At 39.5% G+C, this 24,082-nt stretch overlaps 1 protein-coding gene across 1 annotated transcript in view; it reads right to left on the bottom strand.

Annotated features, from left to right (window-relative positions):
• LOC126259877 (structural maintenance of chromosomes protein 5) overlaps positions 1-24,082 on the bottom strand; it is a 150,744-nt gene that overhangs the window by 71,763 nt on the left and 54,899 nt on the right. The window contains exons 6-7 of the mRNA XM_049956938.1: positions 10,628-10,745; positions 411-539 (exon numbers count right to left, since the gene is read on the bottom strand). Of these exons, the coding sequence (XP_049812895.1) occupies positions 411-539; positions 10,628-10,745 (247 nt within the window). The remainder of the gene's footprint in view (positions 1-410; positions 540-10,627; positions 10,746-24,082) is intronic.

Below are 24,082 nucleotides of genomic sequence, written 5' to 3'. Positions count from 1 at the left end.
GCAAATAAAGATAACTTGTTGCAACAAAATAGAAATGAGTTCTTTCAATTACACTGGTTTCCAATTTTTTACAGTAACCTAATACGGTGAATGTAGTCCAGCAAAACTACTCTTCTTCAGCACAGAATTGTGGTGTCACATAACACTAACCCACAGGCATCACAAAGCTGACAACAGAATTGGATGTTTCTGTCTGACACTGAGATAACTGAACTCTGTTTCTTGCTGAATTATTTGTAACGAGTCTTCTTATGCTTGGAAAAACAGTTCACTAACCATTTCTGCTCCTGTCCCGCTTTCCTAAGATAGTTGCCACACCACTCCATAGCCCAACTCTGCTTTCCGTTGAATACGAAGTTGTACACAATAATTGTATCTCTAAAAGCAAATCACAATGGAAGGAAACTTACATATGTATTTAATTTACTCTGGGCTGTCTGCAATCTCTTGTTCGCGCCGTCCAATAGAGACTCAAATGGTTCAAATTCCTTTTTACATCTCTTCAAGTCAGCAACAGCTTCTGCCATTTCCTTTTGTTTCTGTAAACACAAATGTAATGGTTTTTAAAAACGCATAGAGAAGTAAAACGCGTGTCATTTTAACCTCAGAGGACAACAAGGCAAACATTAATTTTACACAAAATTAATAGAATGCACATTTTTAAATATCAACATATTCAAAGGAATTAAAAAATCATTGTAATCAGTGCAAATGAAAACAAATTACTAGTTTCTAGTTGCATCAAAATGAAGAAGTAAAGTATCAGGCATCTGTCTACAAAAGTATCACTTCTTACTCGTCTATTAGCATATACTGACAATGCTTATGACTGCTCAACATTGCTAAAAGTATAACATCTTCTGTGATGTTCTATGTTTATTCACGGCAAAGTAATTTCTGCTCCAAAAACTGTCATGGACAACAACATTTTGATATATGTATACAACCTTAAGGAGATGCAATATGTGAAGTGGAATGAAGTATTATGACAAAAAAATGCCAGAATAAAAACAATCAAAGACTTTTTTCTCTTCTCGTGCAATCATACATCAGTAACAGGTTTCCAACATGCAGATAGTCGAATTCTGTTTACCAGCTATAGGTAATGAAACGTTTTTGCTAAAAGATGTCTGATTTCTGAAGTCATGGGTGATTTGCCACAATAATGCACCCATTCACATATCCAAAACTGTCAAAAAGGGTTAAGGGGAGTTGGAATGCCCTATCTCGCCAATGTTAAATTTGCTAACTTTGTGTACCTTTTTCTTTGGAACTATTATCTTCAGAACTTTGAAATTCTGGCAGAGGTTTTCAGCATATATTGTGAGCCCACTGAACTAGAACCAATGTTTTCTTTTTGTTGGTATAGTATTTATGAATTTTTTACCATTAAGCCATTTTTTATTGGAAAAAGTATAACATAAACTTCCCTAGTTCAGAGAATAAGCCAGTTCTTGTCATGATTCTAGTTCAGTGGCCTCTTTGAACTGTTTTGCAGCATTTCTGAAAATTTGAATGTTGTTGGTTGAGTGGTTTATGAGATAAAGGTACATGTAACACTAAAAATGTCAAATGCCAGAAAATGCGATTAAAGTAATTTATTATGAAAATTCACAAATACCTTTTATTCTATTATCAAAAGTGTCCAGCAGAGTAATCAGGGTCATCTTCTAGTTCTTCTTCTTCACCTAGAAGCTTTCTTCTCCTTGCTGCCCTTGCTTTTTTTGTATTAAATTCAGCTGCATACTGAGCCTTCCTTACTCGCACGCTGTCCAGAAGCTGAAGACCTCTGATGGTGTTGATACCAGGAGCAATGCCGAGCCTTGCCATGACCTTTAGCCTACCCATATGACCATCATTGAATGAAATAACAGCATCACTGACTCCCCATTTCAATGTTTTTATCCCAACAAATACATTCTTAGGTACACGAGTCCAAATGAGGTTGTTGAACGACTCGTTTTGATTCTGGGTACAACCATGAAGACATTTTCGCAGAAGATCAGGATGCCCCAAGTCTCTATATATTGGTTTAATTACTTCCATAACAGCCAATGGAATATAATTTTTATGGTGATAAGGATCCCCAGTAGCTTGAGATTTTCTATAATTGCACCATGACTGAGGACCATCTGGACAAGCAAAATGTTGAGGATTATCATCAGTTGATGATCGATGTAAATATGTGGCCCATACAGCTTGTCTCATTTCCTGCAAATTATTTGCATTATTTCTTATTGCCATACCATAGTATTGTTGTAATTCATTTATAATTTTATCTGACAGGCGACCTCTAATGGTTTTACCATCTGACAAAATTTTGTCCTTCAGATTCTGTTTCAGTTTCCTTAGACGAGTGCCCATTCGTTTCTGAACATGACCGACACATTCTAGTTTAGTTATTGTCTTATTGACATATGGCATGGATTCTGTAACACTTTTGTATGCCTTGGAGTCCCCATCTCCAAGGAATTTTGTGTAAAATACTCCCCGTTCTTTTTCTGATCTGCTAAACATTTTCACAGCAGCGGCAGCCTCCATGCCTCCACTCGTACCTTCATAATTCTTGCTACATATGTGAGCTGCTTCTATCTTACCAGATGCACAATGGTAACAATGTTTAGTGAGCACTTCATAGTCCAAAACTTTACCGCTGTCCACACTAGTAACAGTAGCAACAGCATTTTTGGATGTGTGACCCCTTTTCTGCCAGGTTCCATCAAAAGCAACAGGGATATCTGGGTTTCCTTCATTTATATATTTTGCTTCACTGGCAGCAGCTTTCATTGATAAATCTGCTACAGACTGAACAGCATCTCCTATCACTTCAGTGTAATTGTCAATTTTAGCAGGTGGAGGTGGAAGATTCATTATGGCACAAAATGTTTGAGCAGCAGTATGTCCTTTACCAATTGCTCTCATTGCATACATTAGCCTGATATTACTCTCAAACAAATTGCTACTGCATGTTTTAGAGCTCCAAAAACAGGTCTCATTTTCACAACTGGCACAAACTATAGCAATTTTGCAGGAAAGCCCTATAGATTTTGTTATGTTCATATCAAAAGAACCTCCACAAAGATTACAACACAAACATTTCTTCATAAACTCAGTAAAAACAGGAAAGTCGACTAAAACATATTGTTCATTAGAAGCTTCATCTGTAATTTCACTTGCACAGTTTGATAACTTCTTTTTTGATGCACTGGTGGGCGTGTCTCCTTCACACATCTCAGCTGTACAAACGTCAGAACTTTCACCAGCATCAACAGGTGCTGAAGCAGAATCACTTGAACAAACGTTATTTGTAAATCTATTACCGCGAAACTTTCGCTTTTTAAATAATGATGCACTCCTAGGCATCGTAGAAACTACGCACTCACCACTGAAAGTCAAAACAAGACAGATAACAAACTCCAAATGAGCGACAAACTAAACTCGAGGCTCAAAACAAACACTCACAGATCAAAAACTGAACAATAAACACAGCTAGTCGTAAAAACAATGGTACCTATGGAAGGATCAAAGATTCTACAACTGAAGAGTGAAATCCACAGCCTTCTATATGTAATGTTTTCGGAAATGCGAAGATTTAAATGTGTACAAATCACAAGATGGGTAACTTTGCTGGGCGCACATGTAATTTTGAAAAATTAAATAAAAATACTTCCAATTGGAATTTCTTAACAAATTTTGCACCATTTTAAGCAGAAAATTTCAAATTAAGTTATAAGGTTAAAAACTGAAAATGTGAATTTTTTCCATTTTCCGGCATTCCAACTCCCCTTAAGAGTACACTGGGACTACAGTTCTCAAACACTGCCCTTCTCCCTGGATTTCATTCGCAAAAACATTTCTTTTAATACAAGAACTTAGGGGAAACATGAAAGGGCACATTTGAAGTGTCTTGAGGCCATTTTGAAGGCAAGGATGTTGTGAAAAGAACAATTTTGCTATTGCTTTGAAGTCTGGAATGAGGAAATAGAGTGATGCTCTAGTTTCAGTAAAGTGTCATACCTCATTCACATGACTCAATCATAATGAAACATCTGTTCTAATCAGTTTCTTGCGCAATAGATTCTTACATATGTTACTGACCCTGTTATAAAACCTGCCCATTACCACAGACTCATACCTCACTTTGTCATATCTCTTAAGAATAGCTATCATGCTTGACCCTAATGATTTCCCTCTCTGAAACCAAGCAAGCAGTAATTTTTCTCAACTCTGTTTACCCATCATTTTTATTAAATAACTCCTCTGCCAGGGGAAGAGGTTCCAGAAGCTACAGATTCAATCAGGCTTTTTAAATTGTTTACCTGTCAACTGTTCTTGTTTTAGCTGCTGATATACTAGTGAAGACCTTGCATGGTCATGGTAAGAGGGACAGGAGAGGAGTGATATCTGTCATCAATGAAAACAGCCACTCCACCTTTAGCCCTGTTCCCAATAGTATCGTCCTTCCTGTAGGGTTGGTAACCCGGTAATGCATGTGTGTCGGTGACTTTAAGATGCATTTCTTGTAAGCAGACGCAGAATGGTTTCTCCTGGACCAGAGGCTGTAATTCTTCCAAATGTGAACAATGCCCATTTAAATTCCACAGCAACACAGAAATCCCTGTGGAAGCCATTGTTTAGCGAAGGTAGTTCTTGTGTTTCTCCCTCAGAGATGATGATTTACTGGGGAGATCAGGGTTCCTGACACACTGGATCCTGAGATTAGAAGACCAAATCCTAAAGACCATAGCACCATCAGAGAGGGAAAGAGTTCACAGATCCGAAGATTTAACTACTGCTTTCTTGGACTTAGAACTGCTTTTCGAAGGACGTTTTTCTTAACTGATGGGTGGATGGATCTGTTGGCTTCTGATGGTGGGTAGTGGTATGTGGTTTAGGTTGCAATCTCATTGCTGATGGCTTCCAAACGACTTAAGTTTCAAGTGGAGTGTTTCCCCCTCAGGTACACCGACAAGTGCATGTGCTTGTTCTTTAATCAGTGGTCTAGGTTTGTATGGAGGCATCACACTTAGTGATTGGTGTCATAAGGGCCAATGCAAAAGAAGTAGCAAAAACCGGAGGCTGCATAGCTGTGAAAGCTTTCGTAGCTTCACCATAGGGTACATGTCTCTTGCCTTGCACCTCTTGAATTTTCCTTTCCTCGGTATCAACTTCACTCTCTCTGCTCCACAATGGGTGGTCCCTGGAGCAGTTTACACATTTCGGAGGAAATGTACAAAAGCTGCCTGATCTGTGAGCTGAGCCTCCACAATTGCCACATGTAGCCCTCCCATTACATCCCTTAGTGGTATGGCCAAGTCTTTGACATTTGTATCATCACACTGGGTTTGGAACAAACAGGCGAACCTAAGACAGATATAGCCTGCAGGGATATGTTCAGGTAATTCTTGAGTACTAAACGTTAAAATAAATGTTGCCGATTTTTCCAATTTGTCACTGACTCTCCTCATATAGTTCTGCACTTCCATGACAGCTACATTTTCCATTCTTCACGTAACTCCACAGGGTCCACCTCAATTATATCAGAACAGGTAACCACGCCCTTACTAAAGTTAAGGGTGTTATGCAACTGAACCTCGACTGGGTAGTCAGCTAAGGCCTCACATCCCAGGAGCTTACATATTTGAGTTGAATTAGCAGTTTCCACAAGAAGTGTTCCATTATGAAATCATTTGACACTTTATAGAGGCCCAGCTAAACCTTCCAATGCCTTGCAAATACAGAAAGGGGAGATCTTCCCCCTATTCACTTGATTACAATGAAACTGTTTTGGCACACTAATGCCCTTTTTACTATGATTCTGAGACTTCTTTTCGAGAGGACTGACCAACTGAGCTTTCGTTGATGAGCGGATGCAGGTACCACCTGACGGTACACCTGTCCCATCAGGAATAGTAGTTTGATGAGACCGTTCCATAGGGATCCCTCAAAACACTAGGGAAACAACTGTCAACCCTGGAAGAGCTCTGCATGACTGAGCAAGCCTTATACAACTGGGGGCGGCAGGTGCCCCAGCAAGTAGATAGAGGGGTTTGATATAGAAGTATGTACCTTCCTCAGGGTCCAAGCAATGAAGTAAAGACCCCCATTCTCCAACACACATAACATTCCACCGCTGCGTTGCACGGTGGCCGCTGAAGCATGCGCAGAGCTTACGGTGACAAATGACTGGTGGTGATTACCAGTCCCCAGCTCAAGAATCCTGGGGGTCACCAAGCCTGTACTCAGCAAATGAATGCTGAGCCCCTGAGGGGAAGAAAAAGGACTGGAGAGATCTAGGAAAAGGGGTAAGTTTCGGAAAATTCACCCAGAACCGCAGGTAGGGAAGATTTATTGGATGGGATAAGAAGAGTCTTTTCTTATCATCCTGTCTGGTAAGCCTCCCCTGACCCGTGGTTCTAGGAGAATTATCCAAAATCTACCCGCTTTCCTAGACCTCTCCAGTTCTTTTCCTTCCCCCTCTTCCTTCCTCTTCTGCCTGAAGGAGGAGCCACTGGTTCCAAAAGCTTGCCTACCGTATTTACTCGAATCTAAGCCGCACTTTTTTTCCAGTTTTTGTAATTAGCAAAGCAAGCGGAAGTTCTGAAAAATGTTGGTGGGTGCCGCCACAACTAACTTATGCCGTCGAATATATGTAGCGCTACACAGGCATGCTTTGTAGGCACAAAGATAAATACTGGCACTAAAACCTCTGCGTCAGTAAATAAATTTAAAAAAAAAAAAATGAGCTTTTCTTCTCCGCCCCGAGTTTCGACCACTGCATTTTCATACATTATCCAACGAAGTAAATACAAATTCCGTATTGTTCATCTTCGAATGTAGCAGCATTTCAATGTACTAAGAAAATCCGACTGGCAAGACTGTTTGGGATGTTTGTCAATATGGCCAACTCTGCGTTCTGAATTTTTTCCTACCTGTGAGAAGAGATGGTTGCTAATAGGAACTTCTATGAATTGTGAATCACATGCAGTATTCTCTTCACCGTAAGAATAATAAGAATATAAACATTTTGCCATGTATTGTTATATGTTTGCTGCTCTCTAATTTAAATCCTGTCTGCCTAATAAACTATGAAACTAGAGTGAGACAACAGCAAACGTGGAAGAATATACATATCATGTCATGTTTATATTCGTATTATTCTTATGGCTAATAGTGATACAGTCAGAAATGAAGCACGGCAATTGACTAGATTTTTAAATCTAAGATGACTAATTTCTGTGCAGAATGAAATGTACTAAAGAGGTGTCTGCAAAGATTTTCAAACGGAGAAAAATTTTCGCTAAACCCTCGTTCAGAACATCTACCATACACAGTGTATTACTTGGTTCTTGTTGATCATTATCAAAGAAAGCAGCAGTGTAAGTAACAACAAATTGCAGTCTCTTGCCATTGTTTCGCTAATGAGACGATTCCTCTCTTTTTTTTTAATTGTAAACGGCGGTAGTGCGCACAAAAGCAAGCCATGCCGCGAGCCGCGACAGGCCGTAAACACGCACTATCAGAATGCGACAAACAATGCATGACACAATACAGTAATGCATTTTCAGCTTAGAGTGACGTAAACACCTATAACAAAGAAAACGGCACTTATCAGATCAAAGAAAAGTAAGCAATCAATGCAAACCAGACGAAGCAAGTGAAAAAGGAAGGGTACCCGTACAAATATGGACGGAGCGCCTGACGCATAGCAATGGCTACCTAGTAAAGCTTAACTGCTAAGGTTACGACTCGAACCAAACTACTGTAGCTGTATCGTCATTCATTCGACCTAACTTGTGTCTCATATTACAATGTACCAACTCTGTTTCGATTTGGAGATGCGGCCTAAAACTTTTCTCTCCCCTCGAATTTAGAGTCTCAAATTTCAGGTGCAGCTTAGATTCGAGTAAATACAGTAATTACTACCTTATTTTGTGTATGTTCTGATGCCACTTGGTGAGCACATCTTTTTTATCTATCCAGTAACATTATGTTGTCCAAAATTGATAGTTTTCATTGTTAAACAAATCATAAAGCATAAACTCTATACTTTTCTGCTGTTCATTGCTCCTAAAGATGTTCTTCATTTGTTGTAACAATGATATAACCTGAATCCCAATGCCCTGCCCATTATCAGCAATGGTAACTTGTTTTTCAAGAATAAAAATTTAGCAGAAGTTTTAACAGATCATGACATCCTGATTGAATTCTCAGGGTGCTGCAGGAAGTGGTGGAAGCAAGGTCCATCAACTGAATCCCAACACAAATGATAACTGCAGGGAGACTAGAGTAAGAGGGGAACATGCTGCCCTTTCCTTATGCAATGCTGGCACCGTACACATGCTAACTGCTTCAGCACAGAACAGCACAACAATCATTTTGTAATGTCCACTATACACACAGGTATTGTATTTTTAGATATCCAATGTTAGAAGTGGCAAAACACTAGTCACTTCTGGCTCAAACTCAACCGACTTGTGCTGCCATCAGTTGATCCACAACAAGGGAACCCTCATTCACAACACTGTGAGCAAATCATACTTTTACTGTGCTTAATATATCAATGTTGTATACCTACAGTATCACGTTTCAAGTTTGTTTTCAAATTCAAGCTGTAGTTGTTTAATTTAAGTAGAACTTACTGAATTCTTCAATTACTGTCATCCAAAAGAAAATTAGAGACCATCATGCATTACACAGGACCCTTACTAAGAAGAAGAAACACACTGCACTGATAAAGTGAGAACCATATACGTAAAGTGTGTGGGTGAAACAACAATAAGTCTTAACTCTGCACTAAGTAAACATTTATCATTTTGAGAATGAAAATTTCACTCTGCAGCAGAGTGTGCACTTGCAGGAGAGCTTCTGAGAAGTTTGGAAGGTAGGAGGTGAGATATTGGCAGAAGTAGAGCTGTGAGGACGGGTCCTGAGTAAGCTTGGGTAGATCAGTGGTAGAGCACATGCCCATGAAAGGCAAAGGTCCCAAGTTCGAGTCTCGGTTCCAGCACACAATTTTAACCTGCCAGGAAGTTTTACTTATCCTTTTGGCTGCATAATGACATTAAGTAGAAAAAAACTTTTCACTGCCAATTTATTTTTCTGTAAGTCATCCATGTATCCTTTTAATTAACTTTGACTCCACTGTTGTGCACAGCGACCATAGACTATAAGGAAGAAGAGGCGCGCAGCAATCAGTGGCAATCCCATTAATTTTTATTACTCTTCCATATCCGGATTTTGGCTATAAATAGCCATTTTCAGTGCATTTGAGTTACAATCCAACAAACCTGTGGCAGTAAATGTAAGGAAACTCCTGCCTATACACCATTAAGATTGTATGGTGACATGTACTGCTGTAAGTTGGTTGAATTGCAACTCAAATACACTGAAGATGGCTATTCACAGCAGAAATCTAGATAGGCAAGAGTAATAAGAACTAATCAAATTGCCACTGACTGTTGTGTGGTTCTCCTTCCTTTCAGTTATTCAATATCACAAAGGAAAAGCAATAACATCACAATGAGACTTGCTTCCAATAATATATGTGAGTTTCCTTAACTACCTCTATTCAACCTACACTGCCTTAAGTTTCTTAGCTAACACTGTTTTACTGCCTCTCTCATTTTACTCCCAACCACACATTTTTCATCGCAACAACCACAGGAGTCTGGTTGCATCACTTCATTTCTATTATTCTATTCTGTTTCTCCTCAGTTTTCATCCTCTGAATTTCACCTTGCTTATTTAACTTCTCCATTTTACTACAAACAATCGTGTTGTAAGAACATCAACAACTGAGCATTATACTAGAAGTTGAAAAAGTTTTAAAAAGCATTTCAAAACTGCTGGTCGGGCTAGGTGCTGCGAAACCTATGTAAATGCGAAAGTGACACCAGACAGTACTACGGACGACTGCCTGGGTAGGGAAACTTACAAATAATACCAAGACACTTACACTGTGCTGTGGCCCAAGTGCTACGGTGGACGTGTACTAGGCACGGTGTGCTACCTATGAGTAGTGGATGCGAACGGGGAAGCAAATTGGTAAACCATAGTGGCAAAAGTGCTACCATCTATTGACAGAGAGAAAAACGCAGGACCACCAGCCTGGCCGTTCACAATTTGAATTAGTGGTTTTCATTTTAAATGTAAACCACTAATTCTTTAAAAAAGGTGTCCATGACACAAACAAACTCTGAGTATTAGGACTGTACATGAACAACAACAGACATTACAAAAATCAAAAATTTTGAAAAAATTAATGGAATGTACGGGGGGGTGGGGGTCCTACAGACAGAAAACATCCTCTAATTTCAAAGCGACCATGTTCAGTGGATGATCAGCCACCAAAAACATTTTATCATCTTTTTGTAAATCTTTTAGTCATACTTTTGGTCCCTAATTTAGTTAAGATTATTGTCTTTGTACCTATGGTCCAGACATTAGATACTAAAAACTTGACAGCTGTTACAAAGACCACTTTACCAAAAACTTGAGAGCTGTTACAATAACTATCACCACAGACACGATAGTTAATACCAAAATGCTTTCCATTCTGACACACCAAAGAGGTAACATCTAATCCCAGTCAATGTATATTCACAGTACACTCAATCTTTCCTACCTGTTCAGTGTGCACTTTGTGTGCTTTGTATACAGCCCATACTCTCTTCTTCTTTAATAATTTCACAGCTTCTATGCAGGCCATCCTCTCCTTAATGTTGTTTACTGTCACTGCCAACCTGAAATGATTTAAAATGTAATGTGAGCTATCAATCACCAACACTGTAAATACTATTATTTCAATTTAAAATAACTACAGCAACAATGGAATTTCTCCTCAGCAGGTGGTTTCTGGTGTATAAGAATATTTCCTGAAAAGTATGGAAGAAATATTAGAGAATAGCATCGTGTCGATAAGATCATCAAGATGAAAGAAGGAACCATCCAAGAACTTGCCTTAAGCAATTTGGGGAAACCATGGAACAAATAAATCTGTATGGGCACACAGGAATCTTCCCACAACTGCATCTCCTCATTCTGCAATGTTCCCTGAGGGTACTTTCATCACTCCTTCAATATCATACTGGCTCCTCTTGCTTGCTTCATACATACAGTTTGTTCAAACAAAATACAGTCATTTAACAACTCATTTACCTCTAATTTTCATGAAACAGAACACACTAATTCAGTGCAGTCTCTGGATGCTTCTATATCGATGGAAGTGAAGATAATAGTACCATGAGTGTGACAAAATTCTAGAAACAGATGTAGCTCCCTTTACCAACAATTCATATAGAACTGTTCTTAATGTGAGCTATTCTCCACCATCGCAAAAGCTAGATCAATTAAAAATGAGAGCATCAAGCTTCGTAAATTTATTTATGCAAATATGTCATTTATTACTTAAAATGTTTCTCCCTTCTTTACAAAAGTCTTCTGGCTTTGTGATGCACCAGTGTTTCAAAGAATAAATCAGGCTGTCATTCAGTGCAGACCAGACTTTTTCAAAGTTGCTTCCTGATCTGCAAGAAAGCAAAACACAAAACTAAATGTGCCTGGATACTGAACAGTGATGAGAGATCTATGTTTGTCATGTTGCGACACAGTAAGGTACATGAACCACGTTTCATCCACAATCACTACACCGTCCTGATACATACACACTTTGTGGTCCTCCAGTCAGGGATTATTTTGTATGCAGCTTTGAGTATGAAGTCAATCTTCCGGGTCACATCAACTGTACACATCTGACTTGCAGCATATTCTTACCTGGTGACCATGTGGGACTTAAGGATGCAGCTCGATGGGTGGGTGGTGGGGGGAGGGAAGGGGGAATAATGGGGAAGTTTTTGGTGTCAGTAAATTATTTTCTGATTAACATCTGGACTCCAAATCAATCCATAAATGCCAACAGATAATGCAAAACCCTCAAGGGACTTTGCTAAGCCGTTCAGAACAGCTGTTGAAGGGAGTGTGTGCATCTTGCACAGTAATGCTTGGTTGCATACTGTAAGCACAGTCAAGTTTGTCATCAGTTTTTGTTTATTATGTTTATTTCACCCATAATCCTGACCTGAACTTCAACTGAGCACATGCCTAGACAATGTTTTTTATCAGACCAGGAAGTGAATGACGCAATGTACGAGCGGACCAGAATCGGCAGCAGAGGCATCTGCCACCACCGTCATTTTCCTCATTAAATTCTTGGCTTATAGTGGCAGTTATGTATAAAAGTAATGGTACAACTGTGTAATATACATGAAGTATCACAAACACATGAACATCTGCCTATACATGAATTATTAACATCACTTTCCATTTCAGTATTTTATATAGACACACACACACACACACACACACACACACACACACACACACACACACAGAGAGAGAGAGAGAGAGAGGTGCGCGCGCACATGGACACGCTTTGTCTACAAGAGGACTCTAAACAAGACAGATATTACATTTACCCCATTGTGAGACGAGATGGTCAATGTCTTCGTGAAAAAATGTTTTCAGTTGCCTATGGTATCTTGATTGTCCCCAGCCAATATTTAAGCCATTCATGTCTAAGCTAACTAAAACAAAGACATGAATAAACCCACTGACAGGTGATGAATGTATCACTAATAAACACTTAATGATGACCCAGCGACAGGTGGTAAATGTCATTAATTGTACCGATATAAACAAAGGATTTGCAATGTGGTCATTTTAGCTTGAATTCAATTGCAAAAATATTACCTCCATACACATTGACAACTACCTCACACAACATTTACCCTAGTGCAATACTTGCTATCAACAATCAGTCAAAATACAGTAACTGTAACGTTCATGATACTAGAAGGAGAGGTGACACCTATCCATTACTCCGCCTTTGTGCATCACAGGACGAAGTGAGGTAGTTAACCATTAATAAGGTTGTTTACCAGTAATGTAAAAGATAATAATCATAAAGATCAACATGTCATAATTTGTAATGGGAAGGTGTATTACACATGTAAACTAACTGAACTATTTCACATTATAAAAAGAAATTGCAATTATGGTTCTCACAATGTGCAGGTAATTAATGCAATTCATAAATTAGACACACCTACACCAAAATATATGGATATACACTGGCGAGCCATAACATTATGACCACCTGCTTAATAACTTGTTGGTCCATCTTTGGAATGCAATACGTCACTGATTTTGTGTATCACGGATCTGAGAGTTTGTTGGTAGGTTCATGGAGGTATGTCCATGCACAAGTAATGTAATTTCCTTACACAATTAGCTACTGATCTGTGTACGTGGTGATGGAGCATATAGTGACCCAAATGGGTTCCATGGGATTCACATCAATTGAATTTCGTGGCCAAGTCATTGACGTGAGCACACTATCCTGCTCCTCAAACCACTGCAGAACAGTTCTGGCTCTGAGACACAGACAATTATCCTGCTGGAGAATGCCATCACTTGGGGGGGAAGACATACATCATGAAGGGATGCATGTGGTCCACAGTTGTCAGCATGTCTTCGATTACTACCAGGTTCCATACAAGTGCAGCAAAATGTCTACTATAGCATAATACTACTCCCATTCGCCTGCATCCTTGGCGTGGTGCACATTTCGAACCACCGTTCACATGGATGACAAAGTTTGAGCAGCTGACCCATCAACCTGGCATGGCAAAAATGTGATTCATCCGATGAGGCAACATGTTTCCACTGATCCACAGTCCAATCTCAATGATCCTGTTACCACTGCAATCATAATTTACAATGTTTTTGGGCCAACATGTGAACACTTAGGGATCGTCAGCTGCAGAACCCCATGTACAATATATGATGAATAGTGTGTTCTGAAATACTTGTATGTGCACCAGAATTGAGCTCTTGTGGCAGAGATGCCATGGATCGGCACCTATCCTGCTTTACAAAAAATGGCTCTGAGCACTATGGGACTTAACATCTATGGTCATCAGTCCCCTAGAACTTAGAACTACTTAAACCTAACTAACCTAAGGACATCACACAACATCCAGCCATCACGAGGCAGAGAAAATCCCTGACCCCGCCGGGAATCGAACCCGGGAACCCGGGCGTGGGAAGCGAGAACGCTACCGCACGACCACGAGATGCGGGCCCTGCTTTACAGAACAGGCTATTTTCGAGATATCATTCCCAGGCTCTGGGTAATAATAACACCACCTTCATCAAAGTCCCTTACAACACTAGATTTTCCCACTTGTGGCCCATGTCATCGCTAGAATGATTCCCAATCTGTCTTCAATCCACTTATATGCTTTCCTTACAGCGTCACATTCCTGCAACAGCACCAGGCCACACCCAACCTCGCAGCACAATGTCCTGGCTTATCAGTGTAGAAGTATCAGATTGACTTTGTGCTAGATGAGTGCATGAAGCTCAAAGAAATACATATGTACTCCGCAAACAACTGTAAAGTGAATGGCAGAGGGCATTTCCCATTGTATCTGATATCCAGGTTTCTTCTCAGGACCATTCACTTGTGGAGAGAGCGAGAAGAACAAGAGTTCGTATGCCTCTTGAGCACTACAATTAATTTACTTTTTCTTTGCAGTCTACATGTGAGTGACGCATTAAGGGTGTAGTATTTTCTATATTCCTTACTTAATGCTGGTTCTTTAAACTTGGTAATTGGGCTTCTTTGGGCATTTAGCAATGATGTTCAAAGTCCAGCCAATTTGGTTTTATTTTTTCTTTTACCTTCATGGGAAATGTCAGTACTGTTGATAAAGCAGATATAAATGTACATACACTATCTTAACTTTCGCATCCAACAATTCCTAATTCAGGGAGTCTGGGGCCTGAGTAACTTGCCCTTTCTTAACTTCCCTTAATCTATCCTCTCTTCTCCCCAAGGAAGGAAATGTTAATCCCAAACACTAGGATAGTACACATACAGAGGGTGGGCAAAAATATGGAAACACCAAAAACACAACATATTACCATGCTTAATACGGCGTGGGAAAACCACCGCCTTTCAAAACAGCTTCCGGTCATCTCAGAATAGATAAAAACAGCTCTTTTGTGGTGTTCAATGGAATCTTATAGCATTCTTCCTGCAAAATATTGGCAGGTTCATGGAACAATGATGGAGGTGGAAACTGCGTACATACCCTTCTCTCCAAAGTAGACTGTAAAGGTTGATTAATACTGAGATGTGGTGACTGTGGTGAGCAATCCACCCTTGTGCTTACAAAACCAGTCCTGGATGATGAGAGTTGTGTGAAAAGGGAAGGACACAGCATCACCATTGAAGAATAAACACTGTGCAAAGAGATTAACCTGATTTGCCAAAATGGTCACATAACCCTTAGCAGTAATGTGACCTTGCAGAGCAATCATGGGGCCCATGGCATACAACAATATGGCTGCCCAAATCATCGCTAAACCCACACCATGTGTCTCCCTTGGGATGTAAACTCGCCCAGAAGTTAGAAACAGTGTGAAACAAGACACATCTCAACAAATAAGTTTCTTCCATTGCTCCATAGTGCATGTTTTATGGCTTCGGCACCACATTCTCATGTTACAGGCATTTGCATCACTGACGAGTGGTTTTGCAGTTTCCATCTCGCCTTGCAATTCCCTGCTTATGGAGCTTCAAAAATAGGGGCCAATTCTGCAGGAAATTCTGTACATTATCTCAGAGGTACTTCATTGGGGCCTGGAGCACTGTTTAATTTCAGCAGCTTCAGCTATTTTTCAATGTCAATGGCACTAATAACAACAGCACATGTAATGACAAGTGTAATGGTTTCAGTTTACAATGCAGACAACACAGTCTCAAACTTAGTAAAGAAGAATTAAAAAAGATAAAAGCTCTGAATATCAAGGGGAATGGAGCACAAGAACTTCATCCTAACGTGTTCATATTTCAATAGAAAACAAACAGTAACAGCACACTGCAGCACATAAACACAAAGAATGCAGTTTTATGTTGCAGCAGTGAAATGTGTTGTTAAAGAAGAGAGTATATCCTTTTTTTCTTTCTTCTTTGAGGTTGTACATCCAACAGAGTAGGGTTTGATAAACAGCTTTATGTACATTTTATTTTCAGGAAAATTTCTCAAAATATTATCTACAGTAGGAAGTTGTACAGCCTGTTTGAATCCTGTTGCTGTAAGAAATTTTCATAGATATTATTTGGCCAGCAAGGTGAGAAGATGTGGTGTCATTAAGTTTCTGATAAGCAGAGTTTGTGCCAATATTCTGGGTTAAATTCCACACCTCTCCACAGTGTCACATTGAGTGAGGGTCTGTCCATCGGTTGGGTGCATTACTACTCAAGAGGAGGAGTAGGATATATGCCAACACCTGTGTTTCGCCAGTCACTTCCCTTTAACCACAACACTACATTGTGCAAGCACAATCATCGGTAAGTCACAGATACACACTTGATACTTTATAACTGGTCATAGGAACATAATGGCAAACCACGTCTACCAGGATCTTGCCCAGGAGGGCAATGCAGAATTTCAGCATCTGCTCTGTATGCTCATTTCCTGAATATGGACCCGACTTTTTGATTTACTACGTTATGTCCAACATTACTTGCCCAAATTCATTTTTTCTTTAACTCTGTGATGTCCTTCAATTGCCCATTTAACTTCTTTCAAGATGTCCGTATGTATTCCAAAAGTCATCACAAGACTTTTGGAAGAGGATATATAGTGTAACAGTATTATATTCCTCACATAGCTGGTGCATTGGAAGACCAACTGTTGCCAGGTCTTCATTTAGGACTGAATTTATTTCTTGTTATTGGCATTGAGCATGATAGAAAGTAACATTTTCTTTATTCTTTTTGGAACAGTGCCTGTCAGAGTTTTGAGCATAAGTCTTTATATGATATATAACTTTACTGTAGCATCTTCCAGTACATATTGAGTATTTCTGATGGCTAACGAAGCCCATGATAAATCATGCAGTTCTACATATATTCTCCTCGTATTCTATCATTCTGTGTCTCTTAAATAAATCTATACTTGTAAGGGTGCCAGGCCAAAATGCAGCACTCAAGAATTACTTACACAGGAGTTTGGTAACAGAGCTAAAACCACACTTCTGCCCAACAATACCAGTTATTCTGGATTGCCCAGATGGCAACTGTCTCTACAACATATGCTCTGTTCTCACAACACCCTGGTTGCAACCTTCCCTAGTCCCTGGCCCCACCTGTCTCTATATGCCCTTATCCACCTTCACCCCAACCTTACACATGCCCACTATCGCTCCTTTGCACCTGCATAATCCTTTCCCCTTCTCTGCTACTCTCTTCTCCCCTTCCCCCCCCCCTTCCTCCCCCCATCGCAGCATGCCAATGCTGCACGGTTGCAGCCCACCATCCTGTCCTAGTGACATACCTGCACAAGTACAGAAAGTAATTGCAGAAAAAGCCTTCGCAGGTATCAGTGGCAACTTGCTGTTAAGAACATTAAATTTACTGTAGATGACATTAAATTTACTGCTGAATGAAGTAGGATACAAGTATATACCCCCAAATAAGCAGAAGGAAATTGCACAGAATAAAAATACTACTGACAATGTGGGTAAATGTGTTATTTGGCAGCTATTTCTGCAACACTACAAACTATATAAAGCTTTGCTTTGTTAAAACTTCATGGTTTTGTCACAAGAAACTGGCCTTCAATGCCAACAAAGAAATATTGAAAACATTTTTGTCTGTAAGACTTGGTTTTAAAAGATGTGAGAATAAATGAGTCACCAAGAGTGAACTAGATGACCTAGTTTCAACAAAAGCATATCAAATTAATTTTTAAAAAAAGTTTCGGAATAAAAGCAGCCAGTTATTTAATCAGATAAAACTTTGAATCAGACACATTAAACTGTGAATGAAGGTGGTGTGCAGCACAGGGTATCGAGATAAGAGTATGTGACAGCCCATAATAAGTTAGAACACCAGCATGTACACTAATCCTATCTCCCTTTCCTGTGTGTTGAGTGTAAACTTAAGTGTTGCCATCCTTGTAAGGTCTTGAGTCTGCTTCACCAGGTAATATAATGGTCATCCAGAAAGTAACGAACAATTGTGCATGGAGCCTAACACCAATCCCCACCCCTCCTTCTGCCGTCTCAGTGAGAGTCAAGGTTTGCTGCCGAGTGAGGATGCCTCTTTGTTCTGTAACCTTTGAAATGGCGGCATTCCTCGAAAATCCCACAAAATGTAAAGCTTGTTGTGTCATTCATTTTCTTACTGCACAAAATATTTGGCCTATCAATATTTATTGGCAAATGAAGAATTTTTATGGTGACAATGCAATGAACTAGTCTGCAGGGAGGGAATGGTGCATTATGATTAATGAAGGAAGAACCAGTGTGCACACTTAAGATTGCATTAGGAGGCCATCAATCATTACAGATGACTTGAAGGCAAAATTCATGAAAACCAGCATTTCGCTTTAAGCACATTATACGACCCTCCACAAATTTCATGACTGCTCATACATGAAATAGCGACATAGCATCTTGGATAGAAAAAATGTGTGTTCAGATGGGGGCAGACACTGAATTTCCTTTCAAATAAGACAATGCTGGTGACAAATTTCTCTAGCGCATTACAACAGGAGATGAAACTTGGGTTTCGTACTATACTCCATAGTAAGCATCAGTCTATGGAGTGGCATCACTCAAATTCCGCTACAAAATCCAGGAAAGAAAACTCAACTCTAAAAACCAGTAAATTGAGAGCACCAGATCCAAGTGGAGTACATATCAATAGGAGAAACAATGAATTCTGAGTCCTATTGTGGAACTCTTAAACAAGTTTTGTACACCACCCAAAATTAGAACTAGAATGTTGTTGGCAGTGGGTGTTTCTGATTCATGACAAATGCATTATGTCATGCAACAACATGAACACAGCAAAAACTTCAACATCTTAAGTGGGGAATTTTTGGACATTCTCCTTACTGCACTGACTTGGCACCAAGTGATTTTCACTTATTCCCAAAACTAAAGGAATTTTTTGGTGGAAAACAGTTTGCAAACATTGAAGACCTCAAAAAAGCAGTGACATTCTGCCTCAAATCTTTGGGAGTAGAGGAGTACAATAATTGCCTCGACAGCTATGCCGACTACACTGAAAAACAGAGTAAGGTGCTTTAACTTTATAAATAAATTTTTATATTATCATCTTTCATTATTATCTAATTTTTCCAAAATGTTCTATACTTTCCGAATGACCCTCCCACATCCACTACAGCAATGAATTTTAAGAGCAAAGTGCTGGGATCATCAGGCAAAGCCCTCTTCGTCCAGCTGTTATCCACTTCAGACAGTCTATAGGTATGTGGTATTGCCATGAGAGTGACAGTTTTGTTGTATGGATTTAAGGGGAAGAGCAGTTGGAATTTGTACCATTCTGCCAAAACTTAATAAAAAAAAAAATAAAAAAATGATACATGAACTGTCACACATGATATCATATGTTTTTGCTCAATTGTTAGGTTGGTGGGCAGCATGTTTCATCCTCTGTTTATCGCAGGCATTATTTTCAGAGCCAGCTTTTTAACTTATGTGTACATGAATTCTTTTATGGTGGTAAGAAAAGTTGTTCATGGTCATCATTTCCTTCTCTTTGCCTCTATTTTTCTTCCAACAGGTAAGTGAAGCATGCTGCATGCCTTTCACATGTCATATTCATCTACTACTTCTGTGCTCTAACATTTCATTGAATACTTAATTTCTTTTGCTCTTCTTGAGGCATCTTCGTGCATTACTTTTTCAAACAACAATTCATTTTATTAGAAAAGGTTCTAACACAATCAATATTTCAGACACATACATTATGTTAATGGAATCTTTCGTCACTCCTTAGTAAAACAACTTCATAATAGTAAAAACATAGCACAATATTGTGAATGTTCTACAGTAATTATTTATTTTGTTAATTGGCTTTGGCTTACAAGGCCATCATAAGACTGACTGACTACTGTTGTCAAAGAGGGTGAATAACACTAAATAAGACTTTACACGGGGAGTGAGGTATCAGCACAGAGTAAATGTCACCTTTGAGAGTGTGTAAGAAAGCTGGTGGATCATACACATCTGTTATGTTTTTCTTCCTCCCAAAATTAGTATTAATTTTTTCCAGATTTGGTAATATCTTCAACATGATCATTTATATGGAATGCAAACAAGACATAAAAATCTTGAATCATGGCTCATCCAAAATAACTATTATCTATTACATTCTTTCAGTTACTTAAAATTCATTAGTGCAGCTAACTTACCTAAAAACCAAGTTAATTACAAAATACCAGTAATACAAAACTTCATTATCATTGTTCATACATAAACACACACTCAATTACTAACTTTCAGACAAAGTAGATGAAAAAGACATGTAAATAACTATAGCACTTATACAGCTAATGTTGGAAACATGTTAGCAAGATTTGACCTCTGAGTTTCAGAGTAATTCAACAGAAATTATTGTTGTATCTAGAAGTCCTCAGTCAGAAAAATCTTCTTCTAACACTTCAGTGTTAAATTACGGCATTCAAACAAACACTTTATAGATCAAGTGCTGATTTACTGAGCATTATTTTAGTGACACACAATCTGGCCATAAACCATACGTTATTCACCATCTAAGTGCCAGTAAAGTTTTTGAACTGCAAACCTGGTGTAGACTGCATCATTTAAAGTAGTCTACTTTCAACAACACTTTTCAGCCAGATTTGACAGTCATAGCTACTGAGGACGTGTACATACAGATAAATATGGTTACGCTACAAGTGCAGTGGCAACGTAACTAAATGTGTTGAAGTTACAGCAAAAAAGAAAGAAAAGAAAAAACACCCGTAAGTGAACGAAACATAAAAAAAACCAGATAGATAGATTGCTACTCGCCATAAAGAAGACATGTCAAATTGCAGACAGGCATGATTAAAACACACTCAGATGAAGGTTTTGGCCACAGCCCTCATAAGTAAACACACACACACACACACACACACACACACACACACACACACACACGACCAACTCCAGCATCTTGGGCCAGACTGCAACATCACGTGGAATGCAAGAAGCAATTTGGAGGGGACAGGGAAGGGGAAGGGGAAGGAATAGTAGTGTACAGGTGGGGGGGGGGGGGGGGGGGGGAGAAATGCTGATTGTGGAGTGCACAGGGATTACACCCCAAAAGGCGCAGCATGGTGATTGTGGGGCAGGGAAGTGGGGGAGGAAAGGAGAAGAGCAGGGAAAGACAGGCAGATTCTTTGGCAGAGGGCTGCAAATAAACAGGGTGGGAGACAAGAATGGGGAAGAGATTATAGGACATAGGGGGTGGAAACTGTTGGGTGGCGGGTGAGGGGAAAGTATGTTGCTGTAGGTTGAGGCCAGGATAATTATGGGATCGGAGAATGTGTTGTAAGGATAACTCCAACCTGCATAGTTCAGAAAAGCTGGTAGTGGAGGGAAGGATCCAGATGGTTCTGGTAGTGAAGCAGCCATTGAAATCAAGTGTGTTATGTTCAGCAGCATGTTATACCACAGGATGGTCTACTTTGCCCATGGCCACAGTTTGGCAGTGGCCGTTCATCCTGGTGGGCAGCTGTTTGGTGGTCATACCAATATAAAAAGCTGTGCAATGGTTGCAGCAGAGCTGGTAAATGACATGGCTGCTTTCACAGGTGACCCGACGCCTGATGGGGCAGGACTGGAGCAGCTGTGTGGGTGAATAGGGCAGGTTTTGCATGTGGGTCTTCCTGGGGTTGGGACTGGGAGTGTGCGATGAACCAAGCCAGGATATTTTTACTTCCACTCTTGTTTTGCCATCTGCCTCCCTAATATTCATTTGTTCATTTTAGAATTAATTACCATTAACATACGTGAGTATAATCTGCATTTTCATAAAAGAGAAAGGTTGGCCCTCAGTTTTAAAGAATATGACACCAGTTCTAGTTTTGTGCTTAGTTTTAGGTATGTAACTGATTTTCTAATTTATTTCGACTATTCCTAGTTAGTATCTTTCATTATAGGGCAAAATCAGTAAATGTTTTGTAACTTAAATTCTATGGTTGACATATAAACAAATATAAATTCTGTACTAATTATAAACATTAGGAGGAACAACTAATAGTATTCTTAAAGGATCTATTTGGATCTATTCAAAAACATGTTAGCAAAGTAATTAACAGTTTTGTCAAAAGTATTGTTTGTGTAATGATATCTGTGAATTTCATCATTTAAGCAAATAATTCGGCCTAACTCTTTTAGTAGAAGAAACTGTTAAAAAGGTCCAATTTTTCGATGTATTCAGTTAATTTAATGAGTTAAGTTTTCATTGCAATTTCTGTAAATTTAACTTCGAACAATATGTAGTTTCGGCTCCTATTATTGTGAAACATAAAAGAGCCCAATTTTTGGTCCTGAGACAGTCAGTCCATGGTCGAGTTTCAGACGAGAAACCTGTGTTGGTTAGATCAACAACAATGCATCCGTGAAATAAGTATAACACAATTAGGCCGTGTATTAAAAAATGACAGTGTCCATTTCCATAAGTACCTTTTTATTCTTCAAGAATTGTGTGGATAGGCTTTTACTACTCAAAGGTATTCAACAGTAAACTATTGTAGCACTAAGTGGATGTGTGCCTGAAAACTATTAATGAGGTTTATCGAAAGTTAAACAATAGTACACTGGCCATATTAAATGTGTATATGGGGGGTTGTGAAAAGTGAAAGTAAACAACTGTGAAGCGCAAATGTGTACCTATAATCTACATTATTACAGTAGACAGTACTGCACTTTGATCCCCTACGTTTTCAGCCAGTATGTCAACACCAAGGACAACAAATGAAGAAATAAAGCAGGGAACATTGCCACAAGTGCAATTCCTGATTTTACCGCATCAGGGACTGGGCCACCTGTCAAAGCAGCCATGTCATTTAGCAGCTTTGCTGCAATCATTGCACAGCTTTTTATATTGGTATAACTACCAACCAGCCATCCACCAAAATGAACGGCCACTGTGTAACTGTGGCCAAGAGCAAAGTAGACCACTCTGTGGCACAACATACAGCTGACCGTAACACTTTATTTAAATGGCTGCTTCACTACCCCAGCCATGTGGATCCTTCCCTCTATCACCTGTTTTTCTGAACCATGCAGATTGGAGTTATCCTTACAACACACTCTCCACTCCCTTAGTTATCCTGGCCTCAACCTATAGTAAAATACTGTCCTCACATCCTCCACCAGTTTCCACCCTCTACGTTCTATCATCTCCTTTCCATTCTCACCTCCCACCCTGTTTATTTGCAGCCCTCTGCCAATACAACTGCCCATCTTTCCCCACTCCTCTCTTTTTTTGTTCCTTTTTTTTCCAACTCCCTGCCCCACAATCTCCTGAAGCTGCAACTGTTAAAGGCTAGTCTCTGCACGCTCCACCAGATGACATTCGTCTCTCTTCCCACCCGCACACTACTATCCCTCCCTCTTCCCCTTCCCTTCCCCACCCTCTCCAGATTGATGATGTTGCATTCTGGCCTGAGGTTTTGGAGTTGGCAGTCATGTGTGGGTGAGGTGCTCTCTCTCTCTCTCTCTCTCTCTCTCTCTCTCTCTCTCTCTACTGATGAAGACTGTGATTAAAAGATTCATGTGAGTGTTTTTTAATCATGCCTGTCTGCAACTTGACATGTCTTCTTTATGGTAAGTAGCAATCTATCTTCTTTTCCTACTTGTCGGCATTCCTACCTGGAGTTTCAATTGTTTGAATGAAACCAGAAAAAAAATTAACATTAAACTTTGCCCGGTGTGTATAAAACAATTGAAATTTACATTATGAAATTTTCACTCTGCAGCGCAGTGTGCATGCACATGAAACTTCCGGGCAGATTAAAACTGTGTGCTGGACCAAGACTTGAACTCGCTGCATGAACATTTCATTCTGGAAACATCCCCCAGGCCATGGCTATGCCATGTCTCCACAATATCCTTTCTTCCAGTGGTGCTAGTCCTGCAAGTTTTGTGGGAGAACTTCTGTGAAGTTTGCAAGGTAGGAGACGAG

Source organism: Schistocerca nitens, chromosome 5 (genome assembly GCF_023898315.1).
Source record: "Schistocerca nitens isolate TAMUIC-IGC-003100 chromosome 5, iqSchNite1.1, whole genome shotgun sequence".
Classification (NCBI taxonomy): Eukaryota; Metazoa; Arthropoda; class Insecta; order Orthoptera; family Acrididae; genus Schistocerca; species Schistocerca nitens.
This window is presented reverse-complemented; position numbering and strand designations above follow the sequence as displayed.